This window comes from Staurois parvus, unplaced genomic scaffold, assembly GCF_062004578.1.
Source record: "Staurois parvus isolate SC_StPar_1 unplaced genomic scaffold, SC_StPar_1.0 ptg000361l, whole genome shotgun sequence".
Classification (NCBI taxonomy): Eukaryota; Metazoa; Chordata; class Amphibia; order Anura; family Ranidae; genus Staurois; species Staurois parvus.
In genome coordinates this window covers 7,905,134-7,932,835 of record NW_028318157.1, presented here as the reverse complement: position 1 = coordinate 7,932,835, position 27,702 = coordinate 7,905,134, and the positions used below count along the sequence as shown (strand labels likewise).

The following is a 27,702-nucleotide window of genomic DNA, read 5'->3' as shown; positions in this document are numbered from 1 at the left end:
TCTGGAATGAAAAATTACTCTTCTCTGTCTGGCAATCCAATGGAAGTGTCTGGGTTTGGCGGTTGCAAGGAGAACGATACACTTGCCTGACTGCATTGTGTGGGTGGGGGGGGGGTGGCGCTATGGTGCCAGTAGTCATGGGGGGGCCGCACTTGTATGTAGAATCTACCCAACTCGAGCCAACTAGTGTTTCTTGAGATGCCACTGCCACAAGGGGCTTGTGCAGAGTGTATAGATGTGGATTCTCTTTGGTCTGATCTTGGATGTCCATGATTTAATCTAAAGAAAAACACTTTTGCTGGTCAGTTTGTATGTGTATACCTGACTGCCATGTATTGTCTATGATAACCTGAAGGTTGGGTTTGGCTTTGTTGAAGAGAGTTACCTGCTTAAAACCATTTTTTTTGTTTGCTATGAGCATTGGAACACTACCTAATCTCAGTACACCTGCACACTTATGTTATAAAAGATATTGTTATAACAGACTGTATGCTGAAATTTGATTGCAGTCATCATCACAGTCCTAGGACTTATGGGGGTGGTGATATTTTTATGGGTATGTGGTTAAAAGCTGGCACTAGGTTGTGGGACCTGGACAAGGGCTTTTTATTGAAGACAGGGTATAAAATCCATATAAGACAGCAGTGCTAAAGCATTTCAGCCAAACAGGCCTTAATCTTACCATACTAGACATCAAGCTAGTACCTCTACAGTGTATAAACACCCCACCTATACAGTATATAATCCTTAACAGGTGGAAATGAAAAGATAAGGGCAAATTAAAAGAAAACAATACACAGCATTAAAAACATAAAAGGATACAGAAAAAAACACATGCAGAAACAATAATAGGATAGTCCAGTACATGGCAGTGTCAAGAAATCCTCTATTTTTAAAATAATTAACCCAAAAGGATTTATTATTATTATTATTATTATTATTATTATTAATAATAATAATAATAACAACAATAATAATAATAATAAACAATGACAGTAACATTATTTTTATTGCTACCAAAATTGGACAGGAGGGTCTCCAGAAAATTTATTATTAGTAAAACACATTTTTTATTTTTCTGGAAAAAAATTAAATAAGTCCTCTATTTTCACATACTTTTAATTTTGCTGCACACATTTTTTCTATGTAGACTGATATTAAATAAAACATAATCAAACTCTGTACATGTAAGTCAGAAAAAACACAAAAGGGGAATGCAGGATAAACTGAGCACATAGAATGTTTAAAAAAAAAAAACATTTTGTGTTCAAGCCTTTTACACTCCTAAAGTAATATAACTTATGTATTTTTATGTCATTATGAGCTTACTGGTAAGTACAGTGTATTTCAAACAAGCCAATTTTTGTTTTATGTATGTGTGCATGTTCTTAACCAAGGGTGTAAGTAGACATGAAAACTAGGGAACCACATATTATGCGCTTATCCTTGGCCTTGCATCCACTCATGGTCACATCATCAAAATCGTTCACTACTTCTGTCCTGTAGCATAAGCTGTAAAAGACACTGTAGTTGAGAAGTTACTGGTCTGTGAGAATTCATAGATGTGTAACTACCAGATTTATGTTTTGCGTTCAGCAAGCAGGAGGAGAGGACCATGAGAACCCTTTGCAAATAACTAACAATCGGCAAGAAGCAAAATAGCTAATTAGCTTTCAAAACATTTAAAAGCCAGTTAAGGCCATGATAATACTTTTGGAGATTTTGTTTTATTTTAAAATCCAGTTCAAACTATATACATCTGAAAGCAAATGGCCTAGTACAAAGAAAGCAGCAATTGCACACAGAAAATGAACAAGTATTGTTTAGCAACAACAGAGCTCTTTAAGCTGTAAAGAATTATTTCTGCCAGTATTTCAGACCATTGCAATTGATTTCAGCTGGAACCCAGTATATGACTTTGTGCCTAGGGCTGCCAAAGGAACTTGGGAGGAAAATGCTAAAGTAATGTGGACTTTAAATTATAATTTCAAGAACTGGGCAACGATACGGATTAGTGCTTTAGCACTGAATTTCAGATGCTTTTTGATGCATCTACAGAGATAAAAAATGTCTAGCCTGACAGTTCAAAAGGTCATTGGTATAAGAAACTCATGTGTTTTTTCTGATCCTATGCATGTGTATGGAGTAACTGCATGTATACTGTGAACTAATAAATAGTAATGCATTCATTTCTATATCAAATAAAATTTAGAGATTGCCCACTGTTTTGCTTTGATGCCTAGTTAAAGATAGTTAAAGATTTGATTTCTATATCAAATAAAATTTAGAGATTGCCCACTGTTTTGCTTTGATGTCTAGTTAAAGTTAAAGATTTATGTAATACGAAAAGCAGCTTAGACCTTTGTGGTATATTAATGTGCTGTTATGAAAATAAAACTTCTGTAAACAATTACAATTAGAGGAATACAATACAAGATTGAAAGATAAACCTATAACAAGCAAAATGCTACCTACTTCCTAGCAAAACTGTGTTCTGTATAGAATAGTAATAAGCTGAAAAGTTACTTAGCTCTGATTATAGAGGCTTCACAATCTCCGTAGCCAACGTGGAACCAAGGCTTGCTCAAAAACAGTTGCAGGAAACTGAGCTGGTTCTGGCAGAGATCTTCCTTGGTGTTAAGTCATCATAGAGTCCTCCTCATCAGCCTACCCTACTGACCTTTTATTTTGAAAGTTTACCATCTCCACATGGGTGTGGTCCCTTTTGCAAAACCATGTTTCAATGGAAGAAACATTCTCCAATTCAACCTCAAGATGGCACTGTGGTATCATACATGCTATAGGTCATATATGTCAAAAGGTCAAGTTGTGTTTGACCATGGTTACAGAACAATTGACTGATCCAAATGTCATGTGAAATACAACAATAGTATCTATGTTACCATTGTAGCCAGCAGCATTTGTTTGAGAAGTATACCCCTCAAACAAACTTCAAGAAGCTTGATGTCTTTCTTCAAGACGAACAGATTCTTTCATGTACAGTAAAGTCTGAGAATAAAAATCAGGAGAAAAAAAACAACACATATATATATATATATATATATATATATATATATATATTGTATATACAGTATATACAAGAAAAAGTATGTGAACCCCTTGGGATTACGTGGAGTTTTGCATGAATTGCATGAATAATACTACACAAACATTAGATTTTGCCAGGGTTTAATTGCACATAACATGTAAACATTCACAATGCAGGGAGGAAAAAGTATGTGAGGCCCTAGCTTAATGACTTCTCCCAGAGCTAATTGGAGCCAGGAATGAGCCAACCTTGACTCCAATCAGTGTGATGATATTGGATGTGTTGCTGACAGCTGTCCTGCCCTTAAAAAACACACACCTGTTTTGGGTTTACTGGTTTCAAGAAGCACTGTCTGATGTGAACCATGCCTCGCAGAAAAGAGCTCTCAGAAGACCTACGATCAAGAATTGTTGACTTGCATGAAGCTGGAAAGGGTTACAAAAGTATCTCCAAAAGCCTTGATGTTCATGTGTCCATGGTAAGACAGACTGTCTACAAATGGAGAAAGTTTAGCACTGTTGCTACTCTCCCTAGGCATGGTCGTCCTGTAAAAATGACTGCAAGAGCACAGTGCAGAATGCTGCATGAGGTTAAGAAGAATCCCAGAGTGTCAGCTAAAGACCTACAGAAATCTCTGCACATGCTAACATTTTTGTTGACACATCTACAATAAGGAAAACATTAAACAAGAATGGAGTACATGGGAGGACACCACGGAGGAAGCCATTGCTGTCCAAACAGAATATTGCAGCACGTCTGAAGTTTGCAAAAGAGCACCTGGATGTTCCACAGCACTACTGGCAAAATATACTGTGGACAGATGAAACCAAGATTGAGTTGTTTGGGAAGAACACACGACACTGTGTGGAGAAAAAAAGGCACAGCACACCAACATCCAAACCTCATCCCCACTGTAAAACATGGCGGAGGAGCATCATGGTTTGGGGCTGCTTTGCTGCCTCAGTGCCTGGACAGATTGTTGTCATTGATGGGAAAATGAATTTCAGAGTTTATCAAGACATTTTGCAGGAAAACGTACGACCATCTGTTCGCCAACTGAAGCTCCGCAGAGGATGGGTGATGCAACAGGACAATGACCCAAAGCATACAAGTAATTCAACAAAACAATGGCTGCAACAGCACAGAATACGCCTTCTGGAGTGGCCCAGTCAGAGTCCTGACCTCAACCCGATTGAAATGCTGTGGCATGACCTTAAGAGAGTGATTCACACCAGACATCCCAAGAATATTGCTACACTGAAACAGTTTTGTGAAGAGGAGTGGTCCAAAATGACTCCAGATCGTTGTGCAGGTCTGATCTGCAACTACAGGAAACGTTTGGTTGAGGTTATTGCTGCCAAAGGAGGGTCAACCAGTTATTAGGTCCAAAGGTTCACATACTTTTTCCTCCCTGCACTGTGAATGTTTACATGTTATGTGCAATTAAACCATGGCAACATCTAATGTTTGTGTAGTATTATGTTCAGCAGACTGTGTTCTTCTATTGTTGTGAGTTAGATGACGTTCAGAGCACATTTTATGCCCAATTCATGCAAAACTCCACGTAATCCCAAGGGGTTCACATACTTTTTCTTGCAACTGTATATTCTTTTTTCTTTAAATTATTATTTATTTATATCAAACACAGCACACCTACATGCTTCATTTATTCAATTATATGGATAAAAACTGCTACAACACCAAAAAAATGCATTTTTTGTTGATTTTACCCAGCTTTTATCATTTGTTTGTGTGATTGGTGGCAGATTGCTATGGACCGATCTTGTTTTTGTGGTTAGTGTTTATTTCATTTATCATCAAAATCTCATGAAAAAAAAACCATCCAAAATAGACATAACATTGGTAAGTGTTTAGCCAGGACGAGAGTTGGGCTGATTGTTGTTATCTTCCAGCATGTAGGCAAACTCTAAAATATATCATTCAGCCATTCCATTTTCTCTAAGAGATTAAAGTAATTCTTTCACTGTGCATTCACAACATAACATGTATAATACTGCACAAATCAGGAAAAAATCACAGCATGTGGTGCCCAGAATCTGAGGATGTGCAGCAGGGCTGTCAGCTCATTCCTTTAATTACCAACACCTCTAAGTTACAGAAATTCCGTGGTTAATCAAATTCAATCAGTGGATTACTAGAATCCTATCTGAAACTGCCACAGAGCCTGTAAGATCACACGAAATTCCCATCTATGGTCAACCTTATTTTAGAGCATGTATAAATAAATAATTATCTGATTAATTGTTCTTGCTTACTGTAGCTTGAATAATACATTGTGCCTTATAAAAAGGAAATTTAAAGGATAACTGTACTTAATTTTTTTTTGTTTGTTTGTTTGGCCACCTGTCCTTATCAAAGGAAATATTGGATGTCAGGAAATCTAGCTTGAAGACATGCTTACACATCACCTGTTACATACAGTATATGCTGTAGTATTATCCCTCCTCCTGGAAGTCAGATTGGATTAATTAAACAATTAATGTGATACGTTTTTGCAGAGTATTTACAGGCATTTTTATATTCTTCCTTATTTTACTTGGATTCATCAATTGTTGATCTTTGTGAGACTGAAAAATCGAATTCCTGAACTGTAGGAGTTATTTCAACTATGTTTGTTATTTTGTGACACCATATTTTCTCAACAAAATGTTCAATTCACATACATAACTATTAAATAGCTGAGGACCTATTTTTCTAATGAAAGTTGTAGCCATGAAACTATTATTTTGTTTATCATTAGTCTGCTTTTTTTGTTATCTTTTGAATGGTTATGCTATCAACACCTGCACTAGCTCTTTGAAAGACACCCTTATAGAAACTCAAACTTAAAAACAGCTAGAACCTAGTGATAGTCTAGAGAGCAAAGACCTAGATGTCTTTTTGAAGTGATTTTACACAAAATATACAGCAAAAAAAAAAAAATTGCATGTGCATGCACTAAATTCAGTTGAGCCATGGGATGAAATCTTTAGGCACCTTTCACATGAAGGGTCTGATCAAGTCCTCCTGTCAGTTTTTCAGGCAGACCTAACCAGACCCTCCATTCACCCCTACGGAGCAGTGGGTGTAAACGGACTTGTGTCCATTTATACACGCTTACCACCGATCAGGTCCGTCTGTCAGCTTTTCAGGCAAACCTGATCAGACCCTCAATTCACCCCTATGGACCGGTGGGTGTAAGCGGACTTGTGTCCATTTACACACGCTTACCATCTAACAGGTCCGCCCGTCAGTTTTTCAGGCGGACCTGATCAGACCCTCCATTCACACCTATGGACTGGCCGGTATTAAAAGGAGTTGTGTTCGTTTACACACACTTACCACCAATGCAATCTGGTATGCTGAAAAAAAAATCAAACTGGAGGGCAGTCAGGTGTAAACTGACAGCAAAGCCAGCTTACTCTCCGCTGCCTATAGAACAGAGTGGGCTCGTTCCTTGTCTGCTCTTCATAAACTGAGCAGACACAGACCTGTCATCTGCCCACTCTGCTGTGATCAGCAGGGGATCAGTGGACAGATCTCCTTCTGATCTAAACAGAGTCTGCTCTATGTGAAAGGGGCCTTAGGGAATAAAAAACATAATTTCTGCATGCAAAACATAGCAAATGATGCACATTAATATAAATATGCTTCTGTTGCCCATTGAGTACAAAGTCCTGCTCTAAGAAAATTGTGCTATACATGCAGAGCAAAATAATATTTTAAGTATATTTATGAACAGTGTCATACCGGGCCTAGAATGGTGGTGGCGGTGGGGGGAGGTTACTCCAGGCAAGAAGCTACTGTATATGTTTTTTTTTGCCGAAGGGTTTCTATTTCTGTTCACTCAGTCCTGAAATTTACACAGCCCTGTCAGACAGGGTAACCAGACATTTCTCTGCTTCAGCAGTGAAACAAAACAGCTCGCTCACCTTCCTGCCCCCAACCTGTAATTGGACAGTAAAGGAACAACAGTAGACTTATAAGTGCATACTGTATATCTGCTCTCTCCTCCTGTCAGCATGTTCCTTGTCGGCTCATGTACACTACAAGACACCTGACTGGCCCCAGCTATCGCACCTCCTTCTTCCATTATGTCCATGCAATTACAGGTCAAATTCAAGTATTTACATTAGTTATATTCAAAATTTATTTAATGATTACCTAACTAAATTTTTATCTGCCCAGATTTCAACTTTAAATGCTTTTAAATAAATCTTCTTTAATTTGGGTATTAGGGCTCAAAAATCACCCAAGTATCTGTGAAATAGAATGGAATAATTAGGTAGGAAGGTGAACCCCGCTGGCTTCTGTATTTAATGTTCATGCATACAAATATATATTAGCATTAACAGGTTCTTTTTGTCTTGTGCCTTCATTTTCAGTAAATATTCAAAGTGATCACATTGCAGGGCACTGTCTAACTCCACACGCAATGTACTGTAAAGATTAATTGGCAATCAGTTAGGCATCATAAACCACAGCTCTCTGTGTGATGTCTTCAATTTTCTATTTACAATGCAATATAAGTGCAGTTTCCTTATTTTGAGGGCACATAGCGAAAACTTGCCTTTTTATAGACTGTCCTATATAATGCAGTTTTGGAGAGCCACAAACCTGAATGTTACAAGACATCTAAATTCAAAGGGTTTTGCTGTTTGCTACTGGAGGCAATTGTGGCTGCTTAGACTTTTGCTTTATTGTTAGATCTACACACTTGATTTGTTGAAGGATCAGCAAGCATAACCAATCTCCATCATGCAAATATCCAACATGAGCTCAAGAAGATGCATCAGTTTTCTTTTATGTGTACATATTTCAATGCTATCACACGCCCCTCCATGTTATCCTATGTGTCCATGCACACATAGGCTTTTAGAAGCTTTTAGTGGCAGGGGGCGATTATCAGCAGGAAAAAAAACTCAGGGTCCGTGCATCCAGGAGCAGCAGCGTTTCGGTGATTAAAATGCTTAACGCATGTAAACACGTTTAAATGTGTGTAAATGCGTGTCAATGCTAGGTCAACGTTTCGCACTTGAGAGTTGATTAATTGCAATGGCCAGAATAAATTATTATTCTGTCCGATTAAATGGATTAATGCCAATGTGCTTCATGCCTGTAAACAAGCCTAAATGCTTGTAAAAGTATTAGTCACTTTTACAAGCGTCAGGCATTTTTTTCTGCCAAAATGCTGCTGCCTAGAGGAGGAGCATTTTTAAAACATTCTGTGTGGATTAAGGCCTAAAAGTGGATAATAACTATCATAAGAAATTGTTTTTAAGGAAGAAAATAATAGAAAATTTGAAAAGCATATGAAGTAAACTTGGTAAATTGTTATGCTTCTCTAAGTTTCAATTGATGATGATTGATCGTGTTACATATTTACATGTGCATGTTGATTTTAAATGTGACATTGATTTTGTTATTGTAAGTATCAAGTCTCAGTTTCTGTATAAATTGCACCCCAGTAGCTGATTATTACTTACCTTTAATATGATGTAGTTGGCTCTTGAATGCAACCAGCTATTTTAGACTAGAGACTGCTTGCTGTAATTTGCATTTCTAAGTAGTACATTGAAAGTAGTAGTGAATAAAATTGGTGAATGGAAATGCTTAATTGTCTTTCATCTTATAAACACCAGTCGTTTTGGATGCATATCTTTGTTATAGTTTACTACTCAGCTAACAGCAATAAAAAATATGTTTTCATTTAACCTTCTGCAGGTATGAAGTACAGGCATCTAGAGGTTCCTGCATATGCCCACGGTTGCCCACAAAACCTCCCTCCAGTCACCACTCAGATTTAGGCTGTTCTGCTGAAGCCTGGTGGCTTCCCCTTCCTGCCTACTATTGACTGCTTATTGTGGTGATGGGCTCATACAAATGTGCAGGGGCTGAGATTATCAGTGCCAAACCTATGCCTGCCAGAATGGCATACGGCTGTAAACAAACAAAAACAACTTCCAAAACTATGTGCTCATGTAAAAATAAATGTGTTATTAATCAATATCACAAATTTATATACAAACATGCTGCAGTAGTAGAATCCCCACATTCCATTTAAATGGAAGAAGAAAGGGGTTCTCTTCCAAAAATAGACATATATATAGATCGAGAGGGGAACAGTTATAACCTTTTGTATCCTGATGTACAGGATATAGATGTGTCTTTTACATAAACTAGAGCTGTCAGTTGATTTTCTTCTGTCTGGATCATAGGTCCTCTGTGAAGTCCCTTGTATCTTGCAGACTGAGGGTAAAATGCAGCACTGTGGGTGGTCAGTTGAAAGCTCAAGGCTGCCAGCTCTTACAGCACTAAACTCAGTTATTCTTGCTGATTCCTCTGCCAAGCACTGACTTGCATTTAAAACATTTAAAGTGTAACCAAAAGCAAACCTTTTTTTAATTTTGGATAGTGGAGAGGGATTAGAACACCTGTCATTTTTTTATTGCTGTCTGTGCCCTCATTAGGGAGATTCTTCCCCTCTATTTGTCCTATTTACCATTATCATTGACAGTAAAATTAAAAGAAAAATCCAAATTTTGGGTTGCCCCCAGAACAGGAATAATGGGAATATATTCCAATGGGGAGGTTTTCTCTCACTTCCTGTTTTTGCTCTGGGACAAGAAGTAAGAGGGGTTACAACCTTCCCTTACTCTATCCAAAATGAAAAAAAATGCCTTTAGTTCTATTTTAAAATACACATATCCCAATTTAAAAGAGAAGTACAGCCAAAGCTCATTTGGCTGTACTTCATCTGTGGATCACGGGAGTGCCATTCGTTCTGCACTTCTGTGGCTGGCTGGGGAATGATCCCAACTTTAAAGTCGGGATCCACCCCAGATTATGAAGCAGCACCTGGCTCAGGCTCTCAGTGAAGCGCAAAATACTTATAGTGTAGTACATATTTATTAAACAAAGAAATTAAAAATATCCAGAGTTGCACTTACATGACAAGGTGCCATAAAAGATACCAACATAGACAGCTCACTGATGGACCTTTCTTAAACAACACCGCTCACACTACAGAGCCAGTGTGCGGTCCATAGACCAGAAATGATGTCGTAGGTAGACCTGGAAATTACACGCACAGCTTGGCTTCAACGCATTTCATGCACAGCGCATCTTCAGGAAGCTCAGCTGAGCACCTTCTTATTTAAAGACAATGGTTTGGTTTATTATATACCTGTGTTTGTAATCATTTTAACAAAAAAATCTTCAGAACTTTAGATCAATGTGGCTGCAGCTTTGACAGAGCCACACCTACCAACCTTCTTAGATGACAAAATACTGTACATAGACAAAGGACACATTCCTGCCATGTCCTTGATTACAGTACATAGTCTATGAAGAATTAATTTACAAATGTTGACAAGTGCTTTTTTCCACCAATGCATTTCCATTACACTGCTTACAAAAGGTTCAGTGTAGTATAACAATTTTTGTAGTAAATTACTACGGTATTATAGTGTTGTCTATCTCAAAGCAAAAGAGGGATCAGGAAAGAAGGATATATTTTTTCCAAGGTGGATCCAAAAAGAAGGATGGTCCCTCCAAATGAGGGACAGTATGGATGTTGGCTCTAATCTTTAAACAATGTTCTTTCCATTTCATAAAATCTCCCAAATGTGATCATCTAGAGGATTTTGGTGTCTCCTATACTGTAAGCATGTGGTTGTGAAATGTGACCTTTAGTACATACAGTATATGAGGATGTTGAGAAAGCATAGTGATGTAAAAAAAGCTGCATTTATGGTGCCAGGGAGTGGTTTTAAAAAAGGCAAACATTTTTTTTTAGTTGGATATAGGTATGACAAGATTAAAAGTGTACTTAAAGTTAAACAAAGCCAGTTATTTGACTAAACTAAATGAGTTTATATATTTAAAGTAAGCTTCATTCTTCAGTATAGGAAAATATTAGCAACCTAGATTTTAAACACATACAAATATCCTTGAGTTTATGGACTTGTTTCTTTTGGCAAACTGCTCATTAATGTAAGGCTTACAAATTACTTATGAGTTTCAGTTTTAGTGTTTTAAGTAGTTTAATTTGATTTCTCATTAGCCACTGGATTTAGCTCCACTGTAAATGCACAATTAATTAATAATGCTTTGAAAGCTAAAGAAAACTAGCTACTTTCAACAATCATTCCATTTCAGCAATAATATTCTTTTGGACTTAAAAGAATGCACTGCTAAGATATCCTTTTAATTAATGAACTCAAGACTGTAACCATCTGTCTATTGCTTGGCAAATAGGTATTTGATCAATTCACTAACCATGATGTATATTTTAGTTCTGATTGATCTGCCCACTCTATTACAGTTGTGATACAAATGACCAAATCCAACCCTCAGCAACCCAACTTTGCCTATATTTTTAGAAAAACAAATAACACCATATTTGAAGGGCCCATTTCTTCTTAGTGGTCCTCCAATCAGCTGCCTTTCTGAAATACCAGCATTAATAAGAAATTCCCACAGGAGACATCATGTGTAATGGCATTCATGTTTAATGGCATTCCTGACTGTAGGATTGGCAATATTGAATTGAAAGCTGTACAATAAGTACAGTATGGATATTTAATCTGTGCTTTCCATTAATTGTAAGCCAATATCAGGCTTATCTTAAATGATAAAAAATCTTTCAAAATACCAACTTGTTCTTGAAGGGTAATGGTATACTTCACCAAGAAAGCAGTATAGCAACATGCATATTTTTCAGTATATTACTTGAAACCCCCTTCCTGCAACTCTGCAACTGACTGGTATATGTGTCACTTTGCTGTTTACAGATTATTAGTAGAAATAATTAAATCAAATAAATAAATAAAAAATGAGTTAAAAACAATCCCTCCTCTTAGTTTTAGGCACAGATTAATGTACATCTTGTTGTAATTTACTGTAGGGTATCATAATATGGCATCCTGGAGGGTTTGCTATGCCCTTACTGGTAAGTCTGTAGCAATGTTTTGCATTGATGCCAGATACAGTACATGAGGTCCAAAAGCAGAGGAAAATAATTCATCCTTTTGTTGTCAAAATTTGATTTGTAAAAATAAATCCTCTGTGGATGTTAATTTTAAACTAATATATCTATAGCTTCAAGTATTTTGTAAATAAAAATGCTAAAACAGCTAATTTCTGGCCACCAGTCTACCTTAACTCTGCCTCTGATCTTTTCTCTCAAACATTTATAAAATCATGCCCTATATGCTAGGTCTTCCCTCAAGACTCCCCTCAAGAATTGGAGGAATGTGTTTTTCTTCTTGTAAAGGACATCTTTATTAATGTTAATTATATGGGTGGGTAACTTCACAATTGCCTCTCATATCTTACATAACACATTTCAGTGGTCCTGCCTGGATGTTTGGTGGAATGGTACAGTTGTGCTCAAAAGTTTGCATACCCTGGCAGAAATTGTGAAATGTTGGCATTGATATTGAAATATGACTGATCATGCCAAAAAATGCTCTTTTATTAACCTCTTGCCGACCGTGCATAGCCGAATGACGGCTTCACCGCGGCTGGCCAGTTCTGGGTGGACGTCATATGACGTCCTCCCAGAACGCGCTCTCCTGCGCGCCCCAGGGGGCGCTCACCCGGCGATCTCCGTGATTGCTGTGTCCTACGGACACAGCTGATCACGTGATGTGGTAAAAGGCCAATCACAGCGGCCTTTTACCACGTGATCAGCGGTGTCCAATGACACGCTGATCACAGGGAAATGCAAGTGCCGGTTCTCGGCTGCACTTTCCTCACGCTGTCAGATCGGTGCCCAGCAGTGACACCCGCAAGTTCCGCCCAGCAGTGCGCCCACTAGCTCCGCCCACCCATGCCCAGCAGTGCACCCACCTGTGCCCAGCAGTGCCCCCACCTGTGCCCAGCAGTGCACCCACCTGTGCCACTCTGCAGTGCCACCTACCTGTGCCCAGAAGTGCCACCTACATGTGCCCAGCAGTGCCACCCACCTGTGCCCACCCACCTGTGCCCACCAGTGCCACCCACCTGTGCCCACCCACCAGTGCTGCCCACCAGTGCCACCCACCAGTGCATCCCAGCAGTGCTGCCAGTCAGTGCCCAGGGGTTGTGCCAGTCAGTGCCGCCAGTCAGTGCCCAGCAGTGATGCCAGTTAGTGCTGTCTATCAGTACCCATAATCAGTGTCACCTATCAGTGCCACCTCATTAGTACTGCCTATCAGTGCCCTTTAGTGCTGCCTATCAGTGCCCATCAGTGCCGCCTATCAGTGCCCATCAGTGCTGCCTCATCAACGCACATCAGTGAAGGAGAAAAAATACCTGTTTGAAAAATTTTATAAAAGAAACAAATAAACTTTTTTTTTTTTCAAATTTTTTGCACTTTTTTTATTTATAGCGCAAAAAGTAAAGTGCCCAGTGGCGATTAAATACCACCAAAAGAAAGCTCTATTTGTTAGAAAAAAATGATCAAAATTTCATATGGGTACAATGTTGCATGACCGCGCAATTGTCAATCAAAGTGCGGCAGCGCTGAAAGCTGAAAATTGGCCTGGTAAGGAAGGGGGTATAAGTGCCTGGTAGGCAAGTGGTTAAAGGATGATGATCATATGAAGCCATTTATTATCAAATAGTTGTTTGGCTCCTTTTTAAATCATAATGATAACAGGAATCACCCAAATGGCCCTGATCAAAAGTTTACATACCCTGGAATGTTTGACCTTGGTACAGACACACAAGGTGACACACACACATCATCAATAAACACTAATGACTGAGTGCCACTGGAAGCCATGCATGCCTATGCCATCACACTGCCTCCACCATGTTTTACAGATGACATTGTGTGCTTTGGATCATGAGCTGTTCCAAGTCTTCTCCACACTTTTGTCTTCCTGTCATTCTGGTACAGATTAAGTTTCATCCATCCAAAGAAAGCTTTTTCAGAACTGGTCTGGCTTTTTTAGATGTTTTTTGGCAAAGTCTAATATGGCTTTTCTATTCTTCAGGCTTATGAATGGTTTGCACCTTGTGGTGAACTCTCTGTGTTTTACTTTGACAATGATACGCCCGCCTCCTGAAGAGTGTCCTTCACTTGTCTGGATGTAGTGAATGGGTTTTTCATTACCATAGAGAGGATCCTGTGATCATCCACCACTGTTGTCTTCTGTGGACATCCATGCCTTTTTGTGTTGCTGATCTCACCAGTGTATTCGTCTTTACTCAGAATGTAACAAACTGTTGATTTGGCCACTCCTAATGTTGCTACTATCTCTCTGATGGATGGATTTCTTTCATTTTTGGAGCCTTACAATGGCCTATTTCACTTGCATGGACAGCTCCTTTGAACGTATGATGTAGGTTCACAGCAATAGATTCCAAATACAAATATCACACTTAGAATCAGCTCCAGACCTTTTAACTGCTTAATTGATGAAGAAATAATGAGTAGCCCACACCTGGCCATGGAACAGATTTTAATTCAATTGTCCAATTACTTTTGATCCCTCGAAAAAGGGGGGGTGGCAACTCTTACGAGCTGTAGTTCCTAAACCCTTCCTCCAAGTCAAATGTACATACCCTCAAATTAAACATGAGAGTGTGCACTTTCAGCCCATATCCATTATATAACTATAGCTTGAATATGTTTTGGTAAATACCTGAAAAAAAAACTAAAATTGTGCCTGTGTCCAAATATATATGGACCTAACTGTATACAGTTGCAAGAAAAAGTATGTGAACCCTTTGGGATTACGTGGAATTTTGCATGAATTGGGCATAAAATGTGCTCTGAACGTCATCTAAGTCACAACAATAGAAGAACACAGTCTGTTGAACATAATACTACACAAACATTAGATGTTGCCATGGTTTAATTGCACATAACATGTAAACATTCACAGTGCAGGGAGGAAAAAGTATGTGCCTGTTTTGGGTTTACTGGTTTCAAGAAGCACTGTCTGATGTGAACCATGCCTCGCAGAAAAGAGCTCTCAGAAGACCTACGATCAAGATTTGTTGACTTGCATGAAGCTGGAAAGGGTTACAAAAGTATCTCCAAAAGCCTTGATGTTCATGTGTCCACGGTAAGACAGACTGTCTACAAATGGAGAAAGTTTAGCACTGTTGCTACTCTCCCTAGGCATGGTCGTCCTGTAAAAATGACTGCAAGAGCACAGCGCAGAATGCTGCATGAGGTAAAGAAGAATCCCAGAGTGTCAGCTAAAGACCTACAGAAATCTCTGGCACATGCTAACATTTTTGTTGACACATCTACAATAAGGAAAACATTAAACAAGAATGGAGTACATGGGAGGACACCACGGAGGAAGCCATTGCTGTCCAAAAAGAATATCGCAGCACGTTTGAAGTTTGCAAAAGAGCACCTGGATGTTCCACAGCACTACTGGCAAAATATACTGTGGACAGATGAAACCAAGATTGAGTTGTTTGGGAAGAACACACAACACTATGTGTGGAGAAAAAAAGGCACAGCACACCAACATCAAAACCTCATCCCCACTGTAAAACATGGCAGAGGGAGCATCATGGTTTGGGGTTGCTTTGCTGCCTCAGGGCCTGGACGGATTGTTGTCATTGATGGGAAAATTAATTCCAGAGTTTATCAAGACATTTTGCAGGAAAACGTACGACCATCTGTCCGCCAACTGAAGCACCGCAGAGGATGGGTGATGCAACAGGATAATGATCCAAAGCATACAAGTAATTCAACAAAACCATGGCTGCAACAGAACAGAATACACCTTCTGGAGTGGCCCAGTCAGAGTCCTGACCTCAACCCGATTGAAATGCTGTGGCATGACCTTAAGAGAGCGATTCACACCAGACATCCCAAGAATATTGCTACACTGAAACAGTTTTGTGAAGAGGAGTGGTCCAAAATTACTCCAGATCGTTGTGCAGGTCTGATCTGCAACTACAGGAAACGTTTGGTTGAGGTTATTGCTGCCAAAGGAGGGTCAACCAATTATTAAGTCCAAAGGTTCACATACTTTTTCCTCCCTGCACTGTGAATGTTTACATGTTATGTGCAATTAAACCATGGCAACATCTAATGTTTTAGCAATAGTGGTGTGACCCTCCTGCGCTCCAAATATAGTGTTTTTAAATAATACAAATTAAATATATGAACCCCAAAAAGCTGCTAGCATTAAATCATATACCAGTGATCAAGTGAATATAAACCATATAAATGCTGCGCTACATTCAAAATTAAAGTGAATGTGGAATCCAATAATATAAATCAATATAGTGACAATATTATGTAAATAAATATATAAGTGCTTAATGATAACAAAAATTATCACATCAAACACCCCAAAAATTATAAAAACACAAACTTAAATCTATACGCATGTGCATAAATTACACATACATATAGTTATATCACACGTGCAAATGTGAAGTGAAATAATGGCTTATTAAACGCACAGAAAAACAAATCTATAAATATTGAAGGTGAAAAAAAAAATGTGAAGTGAATTAATTGCTTATTAAACGCACAGAAAGTCCAATTAAATGTTGAAGGTGAACAAAAATGATAACGGTGTTTCCAATAATACTGCAAAGTGACCACAGGTGAACCAAAACGTGCAGGTATCTGAGTGTAGATAGAGCTTGTGAATCCAACCACCTTCTGGATTAGCCTCTCACCTCATCCCTTCGACCCTTGCGGATCAAAGAGCAATAATGGATCCCTCTCACAGATCCTCCAGGCACCACAGCCTTCCAGAAACGCTTTTCAAATTTCAATAATCCCACTCAAGCTCTTCTCCAGGTATAGGTGAAATATCAATCCCTCAGAACAAAAAGAGGAATCCTCCCATAGTGTAGTATATTTATTTATTTATACCATAGGAACATAGGAACATAAACTTGTAGGTAGAAAATTCCACTTACATAGCAGCCAGTCCACATGAGACCCTCATGCTCTCAGATGAGGATAAATCTGTGTTGTTGGGTGTACAGCTGAATAACAGGTGTACCAAGATGGCCGCCACGCCGGAAATACGTCACCGCGCTTACGCCGACGCGTTACGTCACAATATCACGTGACTTCATCAGGGCGTTTAATAAGCAATTAATTCACTTCACATTTTTTTTCACCTTCAATATTTATAGATTTGTTTTTCTGTGCGTTTAATAAGCCATTATTTCACTTCACATTTGCACGTGTGATATAACTATATGTATGTGTAATTTATGCACATGCGTATAGATTTAAGTTTGTGTTTTTATAATTTTTGGGGTGTTTGATGTGATAATTTTTGTTATCATTAAGCACTTATATATTTATTTACATAATATTGTCACTATATTGATTTATATTATTGGATTCCACATTCACTTTAATTTTGAATGTAGCGCAGCATTTATATGGTTTATAACATCTAATGTTTGTTTAGTATTATGTTCAGCAGACTGTGTTCTTCTATTGTTGTGACTTAGATGACGTTCAGAGCACATTTTATGCCCAATTCATGCAAAACTCCACGTAATCCCAAGGGGTTCACATACTTTTTCTTGCAACTATATATATATATATATATATATATATATATATATATAAAACCGCATCCAATCCGCATGACATGTGAAAAAACATTGCTTCCTATGGTGCCTTTTCACAAATGTCTGGTGCACTGGCGGTGTGGATTCAGTTTTAGAAAGAGTAATGTCCAATTTCTGAGCAGTGCGGTCCGGTTCAGGTGTGGATTATAGGCTATTGACTTCTATGGGAACCGCGTCTAAACCGTGAACAAGATAAGATCCTGAGCTAATCCTGTCCTGAACCTGATGTAAATCTGACGTGAACCTGTGAACAAGTACTGTATCTAGCTGTGAAACCTGAGCTTCAATCCGCACCGCACATGTCTGAATCAGCTCTTAATAGTAATATAAAACAATATATAGAAAAAAGGATTTCAATAGGATTACAATATATCAGTTGCCTCGGACAAAATACGTAATATACTCTACATGCATTGATTGTCTTTTACTTGGACCATAGATAATTTTGTATGTTTCTATAACTTGTTCACAGTTGCCCCTTGGGCCTGCACACCTGCATTCATGAGCACAGATATTTCATCTTCCTCTGTACTTTACCACTAGAAGAAAACACCAGCAATATCACTTGGAAGAAAGAGAGTTGCTAGTCTTGTATAACTTTTAACCAGAGCGACATGCAGCATACATGGAGCTTCTTCATTTAACTTCTGTGGATGACCAGAATGATAAAGGAATAAAGGGAATAAGGAACTAAAGAATCTGGGGGTGGTGGCAGATAGGTAAATCCGTTGTTTAGAGAGGCCAGCTTCAGTCAAATAAAATTGGTTTTGCTTGGTTAATCATATGCTGGCTTTTTTATCTCTTACAAATTCACATGTTGAGTTACTCTTATCTGAATTCACCAATTCTTTGCACTGTTACATCCTTCACAAATAATTCTTCCTAATATACACTAAGCAAACAATTCAGAGGTCCAGTTGTGAAAGTTGTACACCTCTGTTATGGCCCTTTAGTGGAAGATGCAAGATCTCTCATTGTAGTGCCTACTCAAAAATGAAATGTGACATTTGGACAAAGTTGACCTTTAATATAATGCATATTATGACACTGATTGTGGAAATCATTAAAAGGTATCAAATGTTCTGTTTAAGATCACTATGAATCACTATAAATTTCAGTGTAACATGACCCTAGTTGTCACAGTTTTAAAGTGTAAATTATGAATTCTAAGAGTTCTTGGATGTAGAATTAAGTAAATGCCAAATGTTGGACAAGATTAAATGTACCTGCTGGTTTAATATGTTTTAAAACAATCAATTAAAATTGTAATTTTCTTGTGACCTGCAAGTCAGAATTAGATTTTACAATTTAGAAGCTCTTCCATTTAATTAAATAAATTGAGCATGCATGTTCTAAGACAGGGTGCATCATTCTTATTTTCTCTTCTGTATTGTTTTGCTCATTTAGAATGACCACTGTCACAGAATATATTTTAATATTATAACTCTACACAGATAATAATTGTAATAATAGTATTCCGTTTGTTCATTTCTTTACTTCACATTTTTCCTATCTCCTGTCACTGTAACTTTTGCTGCTCATTTTGTATGTGTGTAAATAGGGAGGGAAATTTAAAGAAACAAGCTAGGAAGTGAGGAATGCGTATACTGAATACATTTATCAGAGTAAAACTGTTTCATGGTAATGCTTCTTTAAAGTAGAACTTCACACTCTCATTTAACATTGACTATTTTTTATCCTTATGCTGCTAGCATTTGCAAATAGATAGGAAAGTATCATATTTGTTTGTTTAAAATATTTATTTTACATTTAGGTGTCCGTTTATGACACAGAGAATAGCTGCGATTCAGAGGATCGCAGCTATTCTCTGGTCATTCACAGTTTATGACACTCAGGAGATCAGCGGAGAACTGTTCAGCTCTTCACTGGAGATCTGTGTTCTCCCTCTAGATTCTCCAGCCCAGAGCTGGAGGATTGGAGGAACTGCAAATTAGGCAGCAATAATTTACCTCTGCTTAGTAAACTGATCTTTTACTGTAATCTCGCGAGATTATAGTAAAAGCAGCCATTTTCCAGCGTTTGTAGACCATTCTCCCTTCGTTCGGAGAACTGATCTACACAGCTTCATAAAAGGCATTCACAGGAGAACTGTGTTCTAGAATTCCGGAGAACTGAGTAGTGATCATTTACCGCTGGTTCATAAACGGACACCTTGTTTAGTTACTTGCTGGTTTCCAGGCTTATGGAAATGATGTCCTACATCCCAGGAGTCTTTAATAGGGGAGGAGGGTTTTTTTTAGCTAAGCACATCCTCCTGTCTGCATGCCTGAGCTAAGGACAGGTGGATTTCAGGAAGTAAATGCTACATGAATCATTTGACCTTACTCAAGGTGGACATAAGCTAGAAATGCTGGGGTAGGGGGGTGTTTCTCAAAGTGATTTCTCAGCAAAATAAAGCATGGAGACATGGATGGATAGGCGAGTTTCGTCTGAATATAATCAATTAATTAAATAGAATTTTTGGTTTGTGACCAGGGGTGGACTGACAACTCATGGGGCCCCCGGCAATAGGGGATCATGGGGCCCCTGTGTCCTTGCCCAAGCTCAAAAAAGCCTATGAAAAAGTTACCAGGGGCATCTCATGGGGCCCCCTACTGACCCCAGGCCCTCGGTCAGTGCCCGAGTTTCCAAATGGTCAGTCCGCCCCTGTTTGTGACACTCATATGCAGTGACATTCTACCTTAAATGAAACTTGACAAGATAAAAATGTGCAGCAACCATTGCTGACTTTTATTTGAAGATGCAGACGTGCCATCCTTATCCTTCACTTTCGGTAAATCACAGACATGAAACATATGCATAATCAGTATACTGGAAGTTTTTTAGCTGCAAGCTTGCTCCAGGTATTATTAAGTAGAAAACACTAACAGGTCACTGCCCAGACTGTTTATTACAAAGAAAGGAAAGTGCAACTGTAAGGAAATTTCACATCAGGTGCACAATACAAAATGTTCAAGTACACCACCCTGCTTGTCTATAGGATTACAATGGATAACCTCAGTGGTAACTTTCTTTGATAGTTTTATGATATGTGACTTCCACATACAGTATATCTGCAAATGTACAGTATGTAACGTAACCCTAATTTTATTAAAAGAAAAGTATGGGATTCACAAATAAAAAAATTATACTCACCTACCGTAGGATGCCTCTGAGAGCCTGAACAGCTACTCCTGCCTCCTCCACAGCCTGGTGCTCAAGTGATCACTGGAGAGGCAGAGGAGAAAGCTGGTGGCTGCCAGTCACCGCTCTTTGCTCAAAGTGAAGGGGAAAACTGAGCGATCAGAGATGTTTGAGTGCTCAGTTCTAACTGTAGAGACAGTGAGGGTCAGATGCTGCATTGGATTAATGCTGCATCTGACCCTCACTGTCTCTACAGTTAGAACTGAGCACTCAAACACCTCTGATCGCTCAGTTTTCCCCTTCACTTTGAGCAGAGAGCGGTGACTAGCAGCCACCAGCTTTCTCCTCTGCCTTTCCAGGGCTCACTTGAGCGCCAGGCTGTGGAGGAGGCAGGGGTAGCTGTTAAGGCTCTCAGAGGCATGCTGAGAAGCTGTACCAGCTGTCGGTCCATGCTTCTGGACACATGCTGACCATATGGTTGGGATCTTTTCAGAACCTGGACCTTCTCCGTGACGTCAGTTGATGGCGACATCAGAGTGAACTGCACTCCTTTGGTCCATTGAAGAAGTATAGCCAAAAAAGCTCTGGCTATACTTCTCCTTTAAAATATTTGAAAATGGTTTTATTGGGCTCCCTTTGGCTATCAGGTTTGAGTGCCGGGGAGTGTTGCACTGAGCAAGGGCTGTAAATTACTCTCCCAATATCACCTCCCTTTCCTAGTCTTAAATTGTTTGAGTGGCTGCATGTGTTTGGACTGTGAAGGGTTTGCCAAGGATTACATAAGGGTAATAATAAAAACTATGATTTAATAGTTATGAAAATGATTATCTCAGTGTTGTGATATATGCTGTAATATATACTGTAGGTATTAAAAGTGTATGAACAGAGTTAAACTATTTGATACAACAAAAAGGAAATGCATTTTAATGGGATTTTAGTGCCCAGGATCAAAGAAATCATACCCATAAGTAAAACAGGGGTTTTAAGAACAGTGCAGTTAAAGTTGATTGCAATTACAGGGAAATACAGAGTACACGTGTCCATCCACTATACCTAGGAGCATCATTTCAATATTAAAAGGTACCTTCTCGTGTATTTTGTGAATGTGTGACTATATTTGTGCTTATGAAACAATCATTTTTATGAAACTCTCTGACTATATAGAAGCAAGTGGAGCACTCTTTGGTGTCAATCAGTAATCTGGGGAATATTTATTTTTTTAGGGAAACAATGTTGTTGGCTTACACTAGTTGCATACAAGTGAATTGTCTTTGAACAACAAATTGTTTTCAACATGTTTTATAGGGGTTTTTTTTCCGCATTGTCATTTGTTAACTATAGCATTCCTATTTCTTTACACAGGTCAGTCTTCCAAATGATCCAAGTTGTGTTGAAGAAATCTTACGGGTAAGTTGGAACATTTTGGAATGCAAAATATTTGCACATGTCATGTCAAAATAACAAATATAAGCCAAATCCAAACTCAACATGTTACTAGTAACTTTTTTAATTTCAGCATGTGCTCTGCCTCTATATTTCAGTTTATAACTTTCAAGGCTACTGGTCTTAAAGAGTAACTCCACTTTTGTTGAAAAAAAACATTCCCCTCCGGGTGATCTATGTACATTGCAAGGGTTTTAACAAACTTTGTTTCTGATTCCTAGCTTTTGTTATTCTGAAGAAATAGCTGTTTGCTTGTAGGTGTCCATTTACGGAATGAATGTGAATGGGAATGGTTTCATAAATATCAATTATCTGTTGCATTTGCAGGGTTCTAATGAGGAAAATTGCAGGGTCTGCATTCCTTTAGAAGAGATTTCCTTTTGGGAGTATCTCACCAATATTCTATATTATTGAAGGCCCCTTGTGTGTGTGTGAGACCCTTTTTGGTGGGTTGATTTGGCTGCACAGTTTGCAGTGTTTTTTCTTGCAAGGCTTGATTTCTTTATTTGCAACTTTGTAATCAGAGTTTCCTGCTGATTATTGGCATATTTATTTCAGTGTTTCATCCTCTGTTACAATGGTCTGTAGCTCTTTCATGATCTTTCATATCCCATCTAGTGCTGGATTGTATGTGGTTACTAGTTTTGGCATTGTGACTGAAGACCAGTGAAGTAGATATTCTTAATGATGCTCCAGCAGCTTCCCAGGTTATCTAGCTATCTTTTCTAATGAAAGCAGTCAGGAACCACCTTTATACTTACAAAGTTATGAATGCAAATCTTATCTTTCTATATGTTTACTGTTTTATAAATCTTTAATTTCATGACTATCTATCTATCTATCTATCTATCTATCTATCTATCTATCTATCTATCTTTATCATTATCTACTTTTTTTTATATTAAATACCCACAATACCGTTAAAGATTATATTGTCTCTTCTGTAAACTCATATGTGCACAGTAATATTACTATTGTGCAAATGTGGACATTTTATGCATTATGAGTTCTTAAATTTAACCTAATAAATGCAACTCTACCCAAAGCATATAATGTAGATACATAATTGTGCTATACTGTAGTAGCTTTGAAAGGGTTATTATATCATCAGGGAAAAGAGGCCTTTAAATTAAAGTTTCAATTAACTATGTGCTCAGAGTCATCCTTCCTTGTGTCCCTTCGGCTGGCTGCAGTAACCTCGCACTCTATAAATATATATCAACGGCCAAAAAATACCCCTGACAGTTGAAATTACATGTGCAATTTCCATTTTTGTGTGCTGTTTAAGCCACTAATGGATTTAATCAGCCTCATCTTGATGTGATGTGACTGTTTCGTGTAACACAATTAGCAGGTAGCGACCTTTATTTGCTCCTCTATAATTTTACCCTGTAAAATAGAAACTGACATTAAGGAAGATGCTCAATTTTGGTCCCAGTAATGGTGATATAAAAAGGTAAAGCTGTCCATTGAGGTTACAAATCCACTCAGTAGCTGACAAGCACTTTAAATATTTTCATATGGATTCTGGAAGAGGGGAGGGAGCTGGAAACCAGTGTGCATGATGTGAATTGAAATTCATAATACAGACGTCACTGGAAAAGTGAGTAACAAGCTGAAAAGCCTAGTGAATCATGTTGACCTGCCAAATGGAGGAGCACGTTGGGGAGGAGATGATGTCAAACAGTCGTAACTTAGCAACCTGGCATTAGGCTGTCTAGAGAAAAGGAAGACCCTTTTTAAAAAGATCTGTAAATAACTGAATCTTAAATATCTTAGGTTTGCGGCAAAAATAGCTTTGCATTTTTTCTTCTTATTTTGTACTTAAGGTTTTTGATTTACTGTTTGTTTCTCAGCTGGGAAAAATGGACTTCAAAATACCATCGCTTGTCCACTTACATGGCATTTTTTTTTCCTCTCAGCAATCCATGAAATGCATGACATGAATTATTAGCTGTGGTGAAGAAAACCTATGGTTTATCTGAAATCTGTTAGCATTTAGATTCTTTTTTCTGCAAACACATTTTTTTGAACTACAATAGCGCTTATTGTTAGAACAGTCTTTGTTACTAAGCCGTTTGTCAATAATCCTAATAACACAAAGCTACAGCAGCAGAAAATGGCTGCCACTCACATGTCAGAGCCAGGACAGTGGAGGCTATTAGGAGGTTTGAAGACAATTTAATAGACAAGGCAATGCTCATGTTATTTAGACTGCAAACATTAGAGAGGTACTTTTGTGTGTTTTACACAGTACTAGTGGTTTAACAAATCTAGTAAATGTCTATTGTTGAGGTTGTAATCATGGAGTATAAAATTGTTATCTGTTTTAGATTTAACTGAGTTTATCTGCACAGTATAAAGCTCAGTAAAAATAGAATTAAACCTGCTATGGCCAGCAGGTACCTGCCAAGGCAAGTTACATACTTACCAATTTGTTTTTAAAGGTAAAACTACATACTGAAAAAAAAACTTAAGGCAAGATTAAATTTCAATAAAATTTAAAGTATGATTACTCATTTGCCTGCTCTTTCTTTTTTTCTGCTGTTTCTCAGGAGTGTATTTAAACCCAAGAACAAAAAAATCAATTTATTAAAGCTTACCAGTCCTTAGATGTAGTGGCCACAGGATCGCCGATGGGGGACCCTACCAGTAACATACTTTCCTGTCCTGTGGTGACAGCCTTCACGCACTGTACTTTATATTCAATAGAGGAGCAATGTTGTTGCCCTAGAACAGGAAGTTTGTTAGGATTTTCATAACATAAGGGGTAAGTATTCTGTAGCCTACATACAGGAATGTGAATGAACTGATTACAGTACAGCAGAGGATAAATGTACAGGAAGTTATCAGCTCCCAGGATTTCTGGCAGGATCAACAGATATTTTTCTTTAGCATCGCCATCCACAACCATCATGCCTTAGTTTTTGTTAGAGTCCTCTGCTTGAAAGATTTTTGCTGCTGTTAGCATCTGATAATAATAGAATGCGGCACTAAAGAAAGTGGATGAATAACGAAAAGTATGAATATAAACGTACAAACGTACAATAAATGTTATTATTGTACGCTGTGTGTATGTTTTTATTCATACTTTTCGTTATTCATCCACTTTCATTAGCGCTGCACTCTATTATTATCATTCGTTTGTTTGGTGGAGATGGAGGGTTTGCCACGTTGTGCCAGCTGCTGGTTATATTTGTTTCTTGCGCTCGCTACCCATTTATTTTACTGCTGTTCAGGCTTAGTTAAAGTTAAATCCTGGAAGTTTCCCCGTTAGCCTACAAGTACTGGTAGATTCAGACTGAGCACGTTAAATCCTAGGAATCTCTTCAGTCGGCCAATGAGCACAGATTTCCCCAGTTTTATGTTGGTGTTTTCTGGGTGACAGCCCTAAATTGTAAGTTTGTCCAGTCATCTACAGTTACTGGTAAATTCATGCTAGATATGGAAACCTTGAACAGCTTTCCAGTTAGCTAATCAGTGCAGGTTCCCAGTTCCCTTTTTATACTAGTGTACCCTCCGAATCAGACCTGCCGTTTGCAATAACTACCTATTGTGTTTTCTATGATGTTACTCTATTCTACAAGTGTCTGAAGTGGCAATTCATGCAATCAAAGAGTTTTAGATTGTTAATTAATAAAACCTCTCTGCTTTGCATAAGTAAATTCAATCTGAAATGTAATAAGCTACTTGGGGCTGAATAGGTAGGTGTTGAGATGCCTACAGGTAAAGCAATTGGAAAACCTTGGACCTTTGCTGCTGAAAAAGCTACTTCACTGGATGTCATGGTGATTCTTAATCTTTATTATCTTGGTTTCTAATCCAGAACAGTTATAAAGCTGTTGAGCAGCTCCTTAATTATTAAAGCTGGGGAATCAATCATAAATGACAACATAGACATTTGCTTTGTGGCTACCTTTAAAATAGATGTGAAATTACAGTAACTGAGAATCATTTTCTTGCTTTGCTTAAAGGATAAGTTCATGTTACATGCTTCACCTGTTTTTAGGGTGGAATATATAACATGTTCCCATAGCCGCTGTCCGCTGCCCCCTCCCTCTGACAGATAGTACAGGGAGAAGTTTCCCCGTACTATCTGTCAGAACGTAAACCGCCAACATGGTCATGTCATTCATTCACAGACTTCCGTGAATGAATGAATGAACTGCAAGTCCCGACAGCCTTAGTGGATCTCGGCTTGTAGTCTTCAATGAACTCCACAGCACTGTGGTAGTTCATTGAAGCTTCCTGTCAGAATATCTGTTTACTTATACATCCCGTACAGCAAGCAGATATTCTGACAGATCTGCAGGAGACCTGCATGGCATCAGTGATCTACTGATCGCTGGTGCAATGCTTTCCAGGCTCCTGTAGACAAAAATAATAAATGCACATTTTTTTATCTGCAAAAAAAATTGCATTTATCATTTTTGTCTAAAAGGTGAACTTATCCTTTAAAGGCTGTGTACATACAAAAGAAGTATGTACTTTCTTAGTCCATAATATTTTTTAGTAACTGGCATCTCTTACTGCAGGATTACTGTGCAGTAAATAAATATGTACAATGATTTCAAGACAGAACTCAGTTTCAGAAAGAATGCTAAACCAAAATTTTAATAGTATTGGCAGTGAGCTGCAGAATCCTTTCTTCCTCCTCATGCTTGTGCATATACAGTAGAATGCATGCCAGGCCTGTCTAATAGCAGAAATGATTCAAATATGCATCAAGGTTAAGGAAAAAAATGGAAAACCTTGATCATCACTGTGTAAAACACACAACAGTAATTTCCATGCAGTTTACACAATGGCAACACATTTTTGTTTCCAATCTAAAGAACATAGGTGATCATATGAAGTGAACCTGCACTCTATACTAAAAGCAAACATTCTGCCCAAGAGCAAATCTAACTTTTGTTAGCCAGAAAGCCCTCTACTGGATAATGAGACTGCATTAGTGGACAGTAAAGGCACTCATAATTAGACAGTGAAATGGCAGATCGTGGGCCATGCCAGGATGTCTCTGAAAGCCAGATCTTTGTGATAAAACACAACCAAATTTGAGAGGGGTACAGATGAGACCTTTCTGTTCTATAAAGTTAATATTAGGCATTTATTTATTACAGGCACCTATATAACACCATACATTTATGCAGGACTTTTACATATATACAGTATATATTGTACATTCACATCAGTCCCTAACCCTCTTGCGGTGTTGGTACCTAGCTGTTTAAAACAGAGTACACGTGTGCTTTAATATGTTAGCAAAACCCCTTTGCCATTATTTTGCCATTATAGTAATAACAATGTATTATTCTGAGTTATCTTTAGATTTATAAATGTAATAGTCACAAATATTTCTAAAAAAAATAGCAGAAGCACTAGCTCCATGTCATAGTTGTGATCTAAAGTGATACTAAATCTAAAAACATTTTTTACCTTAATGCATTGTTTGCAGTAAGGTAAAAATGGTTTTATGTTCCCTGTGCTCCTCCTCC

The 27,702-nt window shown here is 38.1% G+C and overlaps 1 protein-coding gene across 1 annotated transcript in view; it reads left to right on the top strand.

Annotated features, from left to right (window-relative positions):
• AFF2 (ALF transcription elongation factor 2) overlaps positions 1-27,702 on the top strand; it is a 759,231-nt gene that overhangs the window by 379,163 nt on the left and 352,366 nt on the right. Inside the window, exon 4 of the mRNA XM_089684953.1 lies at positions 22,124-22,168. Within this exon, the coding sequence (XP_089541079.1) occupies positions 22,124-22,168 (45 nt within the window). The remainder of the gene's footprint in view (positions 1-22,123; positions 22,169-27,702) is intronic.